Below are 13,096 nucleotides of genomic sequence, written 5' to 3' on the forward strand. Positions count from 1 at the left end.
AGAGGGATTAAACTAGAAGTCATTAACAGAAAGATATTTGATAAATCCCCAAATATTTGAAAGCTAATAATACAATATACTTCTAAACAATCCAAAAGTCGAAGAATAAGGAGTGTATTAAAATTATTTGGAATGGACCCATGGGCAGAGGAGCCTGGAGGGCTACAGTCCATAGGGTCACAAAGAGTCAGACACAACTGGAGTGACTTGGCAGGTAGTAAGTAAAATACAGCATATCAACTTTTGTGAGATGTGGCTAAATCAGTGCTTAGATGGAAATGTATAAGAACCAAATACCTATATTAAAAAACAAGAAAAGTCTCAAATTATTGAGCTTCCCACCTTAAGAAATGGAAAGAATGAGGAACAAAAGAAATCTAAATCAACCAGAGGGAAGAGTTTGTTGCAAGCCAAGCAGTATCTTATAACCTGGGACAAAGCTAAGATGTTGAGGAGCATGTCTACTATTATTGGAGACTGGCCCCAGGGAGAGACCAGTGGGTCAACTTTAGGGTCTGTGGTTGAACTGGCCATTTGGAATAGAAGTCTAAATGAGAACTCTTTCTACTATGTGATGATGAAAGATACTGAAACAAAGACCTGGGATAGACTGAGAGTTCCTTTTAGGCTCTGGGCCAAGGCAAATTGAGGTGACCACCCAAGGCTTGGTCCTTTGAATGACCTGTGTGCCTGGAAGCAAGTGACAGGACAAAAAGAGCCAATTCAGAATCATGTATCCTTCTTGTCAGTTATCTAACTTCCTGCCCCTAGGGAAAAAGATGGAAATCCAACCTTCATGCTAAGATTGCTCTTAAAGACTGATACATCTCCTTTCTAGATTTTCCTTGATACGTTTTAAAATTTTTATTTTAATCTATATCAAAAGGCTGTATGTGGCATGGTTCCATTTATGTGAAATGTCTAGAATGGACAAACCTATAGAGAAAAAAATGTAGATTAGTATTTGCCAGGGGCTGGAGGGAAGGGGAATGGGGAGTGACTGCTAATGGGTATGAATGGGTACATGGCTTCTTTGGGGGATAATGAAAATGCCTTGAAATGATGTAGTCGTGTGATTGTTGCATTACTCTTTGAAGGTACTAAAAAACATTGAGTGATAATTTGGAATCATATGGTATGCAATGATATCTTTCTTTTTTTTTCAATCATATCTTGATAAGGCTGTTATTTTTTTAAAAAAGGAACAGTGTGTCAGCCAAAGATCAGGCTGTACAACGGAGATGAAATTCAGAGTAGGCTGTGCAGCTCATTTGTCATGAAATGTTACTACTTTCATCATTTGGCAATATTGAAAGAAGCAAATTTTCATGTTAATGATGGCTTTTTTTCTACCACCCAGCAGTATAATAAGATGAATAAAACATTCAGAATAAAAGGATTTAATACTCCTTATGGGAAAAGGAAACTGGTAAAACTGAATCCATCAGTGAAGTGAAGTGAAGTGAAGTCACTCAGTCATGTCTGACTCTTTGCGACCCCATGGACTGTAGCCTACCAGGTTCCTGCGCCTGTGGGATTTTCCAGGCAAGAGTACTGGAGTGGGCTGCCGTTTCCCTTCTCCAGGGGATCTTCCCAACCCAGGGATCGAACCCAGGTCTCCCACATTGTAGACAGATGCTTCACTATCTGAGCCACCAGGGAATCCATGTACCCATTCATACGCATTAGCAGTCACTTGCCAATCCCCTTCCCTCCAGCCCCTGGCAAATACTAAGCCCTATTATTGAATCCATCAATAATTACTTGTTAATTTCTGAGTGTGAAACTCTGTTCTAGGTATACTACAGAAGAAAGAAATCCTTGAGAAACAAGTTCCTGGCCTATAAATACCCTGCCTTTTAACACACATTGAATTTGACTTTTCAGCCTCACCCATACTAAATGTATAGGGCATTTTTGTTTGTTTTCGCTTTTGTTCTGCCTTTAACATGGTTTATTCAGCATCCATCTTGAGCAGATGCTCTTAGTGGCCACTAGATGGAAGCCTAACAACATCTACATTTTCAAATGCTTGTTTTTTTGCGATCACTTGATTTATTCAAACTAGATTTGTGGCATGAACAAAAGCTGTCACCAGATTTTTTTTTAAGCTGTCATTGGTTTTTAAAGTCTGAATTGTCATCCGTGTTTATTGCATAATTGCCCAGTCTGAGTAATTTATTGATGTTGCTGTCAGTCATTACAATCATCCAAACCATAAGCCAATCTAGTCCTGCCACCTGTTTGGAGATCCAAGATGGACTGAGATTGGACTCTTACCATTCACCTTCTCCCTGCCACTCCAAGAATTCCCTTTTCTTGTGGTAGATTGCATTATTTCCTCACAATTCTTTCTTCCCTCCCTGTCCTAATCATGGCTTCATTGATGGTGGTAAATACTCCTCTCTTCTCTGAGTTAGGGTGTTCCAAGTCAATTGTTTTGGTCAGTGATACATGAAAAAACCTAAGGTTTGTCAAGTTTGACCAAAAGATGTAAATGTGCTTGCATGGTTGGGCATGGCCTCTTATGTTTCTTCCATCCACCATTTGAAGAACATGTCCTAGGCAGGTTGCAGAAAAATGAGACATGTAGAACAGAAGGGAATCTCCTCAACCAAACTCAACCCATAGCCAAACCTAGCAGGTAGAAGCTGACTCCTGCAAATGTCATTCTGCAGACCTGAGAATGTGATTTTGAGGTTGCTTGTTAGACAGCTTTACTGCAGCAAAATTGCCTAAGGCAACTCCCTATGCAAGAGTTTCATACCTAGGTATTTTACTAATGTGGTTCCCCTATATGGAATGATAGCAGCCAGAATTTGGTTACTGTTAGTTACAAATATAGTGGCTGTTAGCCATTGCAAATTGGTACCCGTTAAAATCACCTTTCATGTCCTAATTCACTTCAGCAAGTGCTTGGATACAAATCTGTTGAAGAGGAAAAGTTTACCTTTATGTAGTGTCTTAAGACTCAGTTACCATGAAAACCAGTAAGCTCAAGGAGCAGCATGACCCTGTATTCTACATGCAAAGAAAAAAGTATTTCCTAGGTGCCAGTTATTTGGCTTTGGTTCTTTACAGAGTAGGTATGATAAGTTTCTTTTATAAAGTAGCATATGGTGGAGATGGCTGACAAGTACATAAAAAGATGCTCAACATCATTAATCATCAGGGAGATGCAGATCAAAACCACAATGAGATATCACCTCACCCCTGACATCAAAAAGAACACAAATAATAAATGTTGGAGAGGATGTGGAGGAAAGAGGACCCTTTTTTACACTGTTGGTTGGAATGGAAATTGGTGAAGCCACTATGGAAAACAGTATGGAAGTTTCTCAGAAAACTAAAAATAGAGCTACCATATGGCCTAGCAATTCCACTTTTAAGTGTCTATCAGGGAAAAAAAACCAAAAACGCCACTTTGAAGAGATATATGTACTCCATTGTTCATAGCAGCATTATTTATGATAGCCAAGATATCAAAGCAACTCAAGTGCCCATCAACAGATGAATGGATAAAGAAGATGTAGTGTATGAGTGCAGCAGTGCAGGGGACCTTTTGAAGGAGGTTGCCATTATCTTCATTACCTCCACCATAGTTTGGTCTCAGGTCAAACAACAGGGAGGGAACACAGCCCCGCCCATTAACAGAAAATTGGATTAAAGATTTACTGAGCATGGCCCTGCCCATCAGAACAAGACCCAGTTTCCCTGCTAGTCAGTCTCTCCCATCAGGAAGCTTCCATAAGCCTCTTATCCTTATCCATCAGAGGGCAGACAGACAGAAAACCACAGTCACAGAAAACTAATCAAACTGATCACATGTACCACAGCCTTGTCTAACTCAGTGAAACTATGAGCCATGCCGTGTAGGGCCACCCAAGACAGACGGGTCATGGTGGAGAGTTCTAACAAAATGTGGTCCACTGGAGAAGGGAATGGCAAACCACTTCAGTACTTTTGCCTTGAGAACCCCATGAAAGGTATGAAAAGCCAAAAAGATAGGACACTGAAAGATGAACTCCCAAGGTCAGTAGGTGCCCAGTATGCTACTGGAGAACAGTGGAGAAATAACTCCAGAAAGAATGAAGGGATGGAGTCAAAGCAAAAGCAATACCCAGTTGTGGATGTGACTGGTGATGGAGGTAAAGTCTGATGCTATAAAGCGCAATATTGCATAGGAAACTGGAATGTTAGGTCCATGAATCAAGGCAAATTGGAAGTGGTCAAACAGGAGATGGCAAGAGTGAACATCAACATTTTAGGAGTCAGCAAACTAAAATGGACCGGAATGGGTGAATTTAACTCAGATGACCGTTATAGCTACTACTGTGGGCAAGAATCCCTTAGAAGAAATGGAGTAGCCATCATAGTCAACAAAAGAGTCTGAAATGCAGTACTTGGATGCAATCTCAAAAATGACAGAATGATCTCTGTTTGTTTCCAAGGCAAACCATTCAATATCACAGTAATCCAAGTCTGTGCCACAACCAGTAATGGTGAAGTAGCTGAAGTTGAATAGTTCTATGAAGACCTACAAGACCTTCTAGAATGAACACCCCAAAAAAGATGTCCTTTTCATTATAGGGGACTGGAATGCAAAAGTAGGAAGTCAAGAGCTACCTGGAGTAACAGGCAAATTTGGCCTTGGAGTACAAATGAAGCAGGGCAAAGGCTAATAGAGTTTTGCCAAGAGAACACACTGGTCATAGCAAACACCCTCTTCCAACAACACGAAAGAAGAACTACACATGGACGTCACCAGATGGTCAATAGTGAAATCAGATTGATTATATTCTTTGCACCCAAAGATGGAAAAGCTCTATACAGTCAGCAAAAACAAGACCAGGAGCTGACTGTGGCTCGGATCATGACTCCTTACTGCAAAATTCAGACTTAAGTTGAAAAAAGGAGGGAAAGCCACTAGACCATCCAGGTATGACCTAAGTCAAATCCCTTACGATTATACAATAGAAGTGAGAAATAGATTCAAGGGATTAGATCTGACAGAGTGCCTGAAGAACTATGGACAGAGGTTCATGACATTGTACAGGAGGTAGTGATCAAGACCATCCCCAAGAAAAAGAAATGCAAAAACACAAAATGGCTGTCTGAGGACGTCTTACAAATAGCTGACAAAAGAAGAGAAGCTAAAGGCAAAGGAGAAAAGGAAAGATATACCCATCTGAATGCAGAGTTCCAAAGAAGAGGAAGGAGAGATAAGAAAGCCTTCCTCAGTGATCAGTGCAAAGAAATAGAGGAAAACAATAGAATGGGAAAGACTAGAGCTCTCTTCAAGAAAATTAGAGATACCAAGGAAACAGTTCATGCAAAGATGGGCACAATAAGGGACAGTATGCAAAGAATGAGATAATTAAGGGCTTGTGTGAAAGTAGCTGTAAATCTGTGGGCCCATGTGCTGGAAGTGAGCCACACTAGTGGATCACATACCAAAGCCTTGGTGTTAACTGCCCCCGCTCTCTTCAGTCATCACCATCAAACTATGCTGTAGAATCCAAACTTCTGGTCTGGGATTATGTGGGAAAATGTCACATGAGTGCGTCTGCTGGGGGAGAGGAAGGGATGGAGGAGATGGTAGCGGTGGTGGTTGAGGGCCCTGAGTAATACTGTCTCTGAGGAGAGAAGAGATACTTACGTGGGAGGAAAACTGTTTAGGGTCTGAAGTCATGATTCACATTTTATTATTTGGATCCCTTAATCATATTTACAGTTTAGAAACAACACATTTTGTAGGCTCCATGTTAGGAAACAAGTTTCAAATCATATTTCAATGTTTCCAAAATCAGTGCTAATCCTTTTAATCAGTGGTGCTGAATAAAATTGTTGCTTTGTCAAACTGGGAAATAGTTTAAGTGGCCATGACCTACACATTAGATTAGTTGTTCAATGTAATAACTTGTAAAGCTGCATTTTGTAAGTGGGACATCAAATCTTTGCCTTTCATCTGCTTTTGAAATTTTAATTGCCAAAGGGAATTTTTTTTGAGTAAAGTTAATTTTGGAAGTTAAATATAAATAATTTTTCATATTTTCAATCAACAATTTCAAAAACATAACCATGTGTTTCTTATACGTAAAAACAAAACTACACATTCTCCTATTTTCTTCATATCTCTTTGCGTGCAGTGAAAGATTTATGCATTGGTTTTGTCAGGAATGAAAAATATTTTCTCAAGGTTAAGTTATCCAAGAATATTGGTATATAAATACTAAAAATTGTTACCGTGAAAGATTCTAGAATATATTATAAAAATGGAATAAATACCAGAAACTCATCTCTTATGAGATATATGAATGTGAAGGAGAACTAACTAGATTTTATTCTCAAGTTATTTTGGTTATTATTATAAACAAGATTTACCTTAAAACAGTGCTGTAAATTTCACATTAAACCATTAAAATTACTGTTTTTGCAATACTTTGTAACAAAACTATCCTGGTGTGCTTTGGAAGGTATGAGTTATCTCTAGATTGTAGTCAGCTTCAAATGTATACAAAAGTAGGCAATATTACAATAAATTCCCATATTCTCATTGTTACCAAACCAAACTTGGGTCCACTTGCCCTCATGCAGTAAAGCCAATCAATTGACTCTGAGTTTTGGTGCAAAGAAATGCAGCATTTACTGCAGGGAACCAAGCAAGGAATTCAGGATAGCTAATGCCCAAAACAACCAAACTCCCTGATGGGTTTCAAGAGCATTTTGAAAGGCAAGTTGAGGAAGGGGCATCTCAGGGTATGTGATCAGTTTGTGCATAGTTGTTTGATTGATTGATGGTAAGGTACCAGGATGGTGTCAACATTATCAGTCCTTAGGCACCAGTAAGTCTGGAGGGAGGTACATGCTCAGATCATCAAGTAGTTAAATTTCTTCCATTTGGTGGTGTTTAATTTAAAAAAACATTATTTTGACTGTGCCACGTGGCTTGAGGGATCTTAGTTCTCTGACCAGGTGACCAGGGCTTGAACCTGGGCCCTTGGCAATAAAAGCCCCAAGTCCTAACCACTGGACTGCCAGAGAATTCTCTGGTGATGGTTTTAACATCTGTAAAACAACTCATGAAATGTACATAAAGGTATTATTATTATTTAGGTACTTCAGAGAAGAGCCAAGGCAGAGGATGTGGGGGAGGGGTCTCTCCTAGAAAGGACCCACAGTGTCCTTATCAGTTATACCATCCCCCACCTTCAACAGTTACTGACTCCTGGCAATATTACCTCACCTATTATTATTTTGAAAAAATGCTAAGATATTTTATGCATAAATATTTCAGTATGCATCTATATAACAGAACTCTTTGTTAAATAATACCACACTACCTTTAAATGTGCCTTGAAAAGTTTCGTATTTATAACTGGAAAGGCAAAACAGTTTCAAAGATGAGAACTTTGCTCTCAAGAGTGTCTTGCATTGTAGGAGTGAATGTCGCCAAGGGACCATTTCATGTAAATTGGCAGTTATGTGAGCTATAGCTCTGAAGAACAGTGCACTCCAGTCAAAAAAAGGTCATATGCTTTCTCCATCTGACTGGAGAAATAAAGCTGGAGAATTACATACCAGCAAATATGGGGGTACTGAAGAGCTTTCTCAAGTCTTATGTTTACTGCATTAGAAGAAAAAATAAAGCAACTTGTTGGTCTCCTTTGTAATATTAAGAAGTCATATTGCATTCCTGCTCCAGTCATAAATATAACATGGGAAGACTGGTTTTAAAAGTTTCATATTTCCAGCCCAGGTGCACTAGAGGTATATGAGTGATTCTTAACAGTTTGTGGTTTGTGAAAAACGTACTGTGAAGAAGTCAGTTCTTTATTTTTCTTGAGATGATCATGCATAAAGTATGATGATCTGCTATGCTATTTCAAAATTATCCTTAGGTATCTGACATACTCTGTGTAATGTATATGAATATGTTGAGAAAGGAATGTTTCCTGCCATATCAATAAACCTGATATTTTTAATACCATATTTTTCAGCCCTTCTATTGAGGTAAATTTTGAGTTGAATGATGCTACTTTATTGCAGGGTGGTACAATTCAAGTAAAAAATGACACGTGGATGTTTTGTAAGGGCAACATCCATGCTCAACAGTGGTGACCACAGGAAATATGTCTCTTGGAAAGCCAGCCCGGCTACCCTTAGATTGTCACTGTAGCCCAGGGTGAGCTTGTCAGCGAGGGACTCTGCTATGCCAGCATTCTGAGGCCGCATCTTGCTACCAGAAGTCTGCTTCAAACAAAATGAAGACCCCTTTATTTCATTCCCTTCCCAATCCCGTTCCCTTCATAGTTTCTGGAGATCAACCCCAATCATGATTTTCAGGCCATATTTTTATAGCTCATCTATTCACAGGCACCCACATTCACCAGGGCCTCACCTCACCCACACCCATCCCATATACCACACTGTTTATTAGGGGAAGGTACATTTTGTATTGTTCAGGGTCCCATGCATCCCCTTCTTCCCTCCCTCTGTGGAGATGCTGAGCTTCCTGTGGACAGGGCATTTGGTAACTCAAGAGACTCCCGGATACCTGTTTTAAAACTTGAAAGGTTAAGGATTTGCACGCATGAATCAACAACAGACCTTTATTTCTTTAGGAAGCAATTAGTTTACTGGAAGAACTGGCAACACTGAAAGAAGGAAAACTTAAGTGAACTTATTCTGCAAAGGGCAATACTGTGGTCTGCACGGCAGGCAGGGTGACCTTGGGCAGTCACCCCAGACTCGGGGGAAAGTTCAGTCCAGACTCAGTCCTTCTTGTTGCTGACACCCAGGGTGAGCTTGTCAAAGAAGTACTCTGCCAGGGCACCTTCCGGGGACCCCGCGTTGCTCAGGTGGCTGACGAGGTCCTCCAGATCCTTGATGAACTTGACCTGCTGGTCCAGGTAGCCGGTCCCCACGAAGAGGTACAAGTCGGTGTCGCTGCTCTCGGTGGCCAGCTGGTGCAGGTCGAGGAGGCTCTGGTTGACGCACTTCTCCAGGTGCAGGGTGTCTTGCATGGCCTGGAGTCCGCTCTCCCACTTTTGGGTCTCGGGCTTTCTGATGTCGAGGAAGCAGAGGCGGCCCCCACGCCGGTTCTGCAGGAACATCAGGCTCGCAGCTGTGTTGCTGTGCTCGTGGCAGCGGAGCAGGAAAAAGCGGGAGAAATGCTTCAGGGCCACGTCATCATGGTCGAGGTAGAAGGCCACGGCCAGGCACTGGAAAGAGGCGTGGAACACCAGGGCGGCGTGGCTGTTGACTGCGGCCTCACACTCAGGGTCGTAGGTCTGACGCACCTGTGAGGGCGATGTGGGCAGCACGGAGGGCCACTCCAAGAACCAGGGAACGGCGGCTCGGATGAAACGTCTGCAGGGCTGGAATCGGCGGGGACGCAGGCGCCAGCGGACTCGTCGGAACCTTCCCATGGTGGACGGTGTGGGCGGCCAGAGGCGACCTCCAGGCCAGAGGGCAGGTGGCTGCGTTCCGGCTCTGGGGTGGAGGGGTAATGGCGTCCGTTGGGCGGGGTCAGTGCCTGGGCTTGAGATTGGTTAAGGAAGAGGTCACGTGAGGGGGTGGGATCTGTGGGCGGGATGTGTGGGCGGGGCAAGACCACTGTCTATCAAAGGCAGGGTGAGGCAGCGCCGCTTTAAGCTGAGTACTTCGCGTCTAGGAAGTTTTCCATTTGCCTAATACTTTTTTCCAAGGACTTTCTCTTATTTTCTAATTGCTCCCTTTTATAGCAGCATGTTCCCATTGAATAAACCCACTGTCATCTTTACAGTTCTGAGAATATGAATTTGGAATTTTTGGTAATGTCCTCTTCTGTTTCCTGTAGTATATTTGGTTTTTTTTTCCTCTAGAAATAGTTCTTTGTATTGATCATGGCCTCTTTCACTTCTGTCAAATTACTGGTAAACATGTGTCCATCCATATTTGGGAGTAAATGACCCACGTTCGATCCGTGCATCTGGAAGATCCTCTGGAGAAGGGAATGGCGACCTACTCTGGCACGCTGGCCTGGAAAATCCCATGGACAGAGGAGCCTGGCGGGCTATAGTCAGTGGGGTTGCACAGATTCCAACAACGACTGAACGAATAACACTTGTACTTTTTTAATTGTGATTTCACCGCCCTCCCTCCCCCAGCCCTGTGGTTCTTATTAGGATTGCAAGAGGTGCCTCAAGAACAACCCTTAGGGAACTTTGAAAAGAAAACATGGCTCATTACTCACAGGTCCTGGAGGATGCATGGCATGCGTCAGGCTGCCCAGCCAGGTCAGGGGTAGAAAGTGAGGACACGTGCAGCCTGGGGTGCTTCTACTGGGGCCTAGGATGGGATGCCTAGTGTGTTACAGATTGAGTCTTTCTTGGTGAATTTAAAACATGAGCGTGAATTAAAATGTCAGACGGGAAAAACAAGTGGTCAGATGGTCAGTTGTCCTAGTCAACCAGTGGTGTCTAAAACAAAGGAAACTTCTGTGATGGGGAAGCCTGGCTTTCATCTAGTCTGGTCGCTGGCACTGTTTATTTTAGACAGCTGTCTGGGATGTGGCTGCCGTGGCAATCAGCAGCTTAAGATCAGGCACTTAGCTTACAATAAAACAAATTTAAAAAAACAAAAAACAACAACTCAGGGGACTTCCCTGGTATTCCAGTGGCTACAACTCCAAACTCCCAGTGCAGGGGGCCTGGGTTCAATCCCTGGTTGGGGAACTAGACCTCACATACTACAGCTAAGACCCCGTGCAGGCAAACAAAACAAAACAACTCAGGTGCTTAGAGTACAGCCCAGCCTGTGATGCTGAGACAGCAGATCTAGGAGGTGAGGACCTGAACGGCCTTCAGGTGCTGTAGGCAGGGGCGCTGTCTGTTTCTGGGTGGTCCTTTTGGGCTGAGAACGGACTGACAGTCTGAGGGGCCTCTTGGTCTAGGGTTGGGTCACCCAGGCAACATCCAGCAAGTTCCGCCAGGTCACATCATAGCGGCTCATCCTCCGGTTCATTGGGCAGTGCACTTAGTCCATTGTTTCAGGAACGTCTCAGTCCCCGTTGCGGTGTTCCACAATGTGAACTGGGGAGCAAGCCATCTGGGTGAGCAGCTGCATCTCCAACATGGTACCATGGCCCTGGGGTGTCATCTCCAGTGGACGAGGCATAGGTGTCTCCAGTGGTGAACTCCTGGCCTGGGATGATGTCACCTGCGATGGTATCATCTCCAGCGATGAGTCTGTCTCACTCACGAGTGAGGTCCTCTGGAGTGGAGGCCACCCAGGGGTGGGAACCCATGTGGATATGCAGTATTGGTCATCGGCTGGGCACAGGCTGGCCTGATATAACGTAGAGGCTTCCTTGAGGGCTGAAGGGTATATCTGATGCCTGCTGCTTGTGGAACAAACTGTTGAGAGCTCTGTGGGGTCATCAGGGGCATCTTTAGCAGTGGAATGAGTGACTGTCCTTTCCTTCCTGGAAGAGCTCATCCAAAGCACTTGGATATTCAGGGCACATTTATATCCCAGGCCTGAGGCGATCTTATGGATGCTAATTAGGCACAAGCATGAGGGCAATCCCTGCACAGATCGTGGGAGCGCATTCCCCATATCCAGATGGGTTTTATGTAGGAGCGATCATAGGGCCAGTTGGCTCATAGTGATGCTTCCTAAGGCCCACTTAACTCCACACTACAGAATATCTGGCTCTAGGTGAGTGTGAGTGATAACACCATTGTGATTACCTGAATCGTGAAGATCTTTTTTGTGCAGTCCTTCTGTGTATTCTTGCCACCTCTTCTTAATATCTTCTGCTTCTGTTAGGTCCATACCATTTCTGTCCTTTATTGAGCCCATTTTTTCATGAAATGTTCTCTTGGTATGACAATTAAAATAAATAAATTAATTAAAAAATAAAAATTAAGAAATTAAAAAAAAGAACACTGTGAGAAGTGGAGAGAGTACAGAGTGTAGAACACTGGCTTCTCGTAAGAAAATAACTTGAGTTCCCCCTTCTCTGATTTCCCAGTTTAACTATGCATGTGTTTTACATGCTTTGGCTAGGGCAGAGCACACAGCAATTTCTCATTCAAAGGCCTCCCTTGGAGGATATCTTTGGTTTAAGTCAGCATTGAATTTCCAAAGGGTTCTTCAAAGCCCTGCTCAAAAGTGAGCAGTCCATGAAATTTCACATGATCCTCTTCTGCCCCCTCTCCCACTAGTCAGATGTAACTCATCATCCGGGATTTCATAGCACACACCTAGGACTTCTACTTAGGTCCTCAAAATTTTGTCTCTAAATCAATTGGCAAATAAGGGATTTACTATGCTAGTTGGGGTATCATGCCTGACTATCAAGGAAGAATTGAACTGTTACTTCACAATAAAAGTAAAGAAGATCATGTCTAGAGTACATGAGATTCCTTGTGGCATCTCTTACTATTACCATGCCAGTGATTAAAGTCAGTGGAAAACTATGACAACCCAAGCCAGGTAGGACTGCTAATGGCTTGGACTTTTCAGAAATGAAGGTTTGGGTCACTCTGTCATGTAAAGAACTACAGCCAGCAGAGGCGCTTGTTGAGAGTAAAGGGAATACTGAATGGATAGTGGAAGAATGTGGTTATGAATACTAGCTATGACTATTTGACCAGTTATAGCACTCATAACAGGGGAAAGGACACCCTAGATATGATGTTGCTTCAGACTTGGAATTTGGTTCATTACCTTTTAGAGAAGAGGTGATCTGGAGTCTGGTCATTAATTATTAACTAAAAGAGCAGGTTCAACTGCCTCCTCAGCCTTACCTGTGGAATCACACATCAGTCTTCAAGCATAGGCACATCCAAGCTTCTGAATTTTCTTATTGCCAACTGCATAAAAGCTGAGCCCTTATCTAAATAATCTTCTTCACAAGGTCTAATATCCAGCCAGTTTTGTGAAACAGTTCCCATAAGCATAACAAACATAGTACTGATACTAAAATAAGAACTTGAGGAATTGCTCAAGAAGAATCTGTGGCTAACATTTACAATCCAGTGAAAAAAATGGGAGCCTCAGCTTTCCTATTTTCATGCCTAACTGTGTGTTTCTGGAGCCTCTCAGA

General features: G+C 42.7%; 1 protein-coding gene across 1 annotated transcript; it reads right to left on the reverse strand.

Annotated features, from left to right (window-relative positions):
- Nucleotides 1-8,629: 8,629 nt before the first annotated feature.
- LOC122435988 (putative ferritin heavy polypeptide-like 19) lies at nucleotides 8,630-9,588 on the reverse strand. Its single transcript, XM_043460097.1, has 2 exons — nucleotides 9,303-9,588; nucleotides 8,630-9,140 (listed from the first exon to the last, which is right to left on the reverse strand). Exons 1-2 carry the CDS (start codon nucleotides 9,429-9,431, stop codon nucleotides 8,775-8,777), a joined length of 495 nt encoding a protein of 164 aa, XP_043316032.1. The 5' UTR covers nucleotides 9,432-9,588; the 3' UTR covers nucleotides 8,630-8,774.
- Nucleotides 9,589-13,096: the final 3,508 nt, after the last annotated feature.

The sequence above is a fragment of the Cervus canadensis genome, chromosome X (assembly GCF_019320065.1).
Source record: "Cervus canadensis isolate Bull #8, Minnesota chromosome X, ASM1932006v1, whole genome shotgun sequence".
Lineage (NCBI taxonomy): Eukaryota > Metazoa > Chordata > Mammalia > Artiodactyla > Cervidae > Cervus > Cervus canadensis.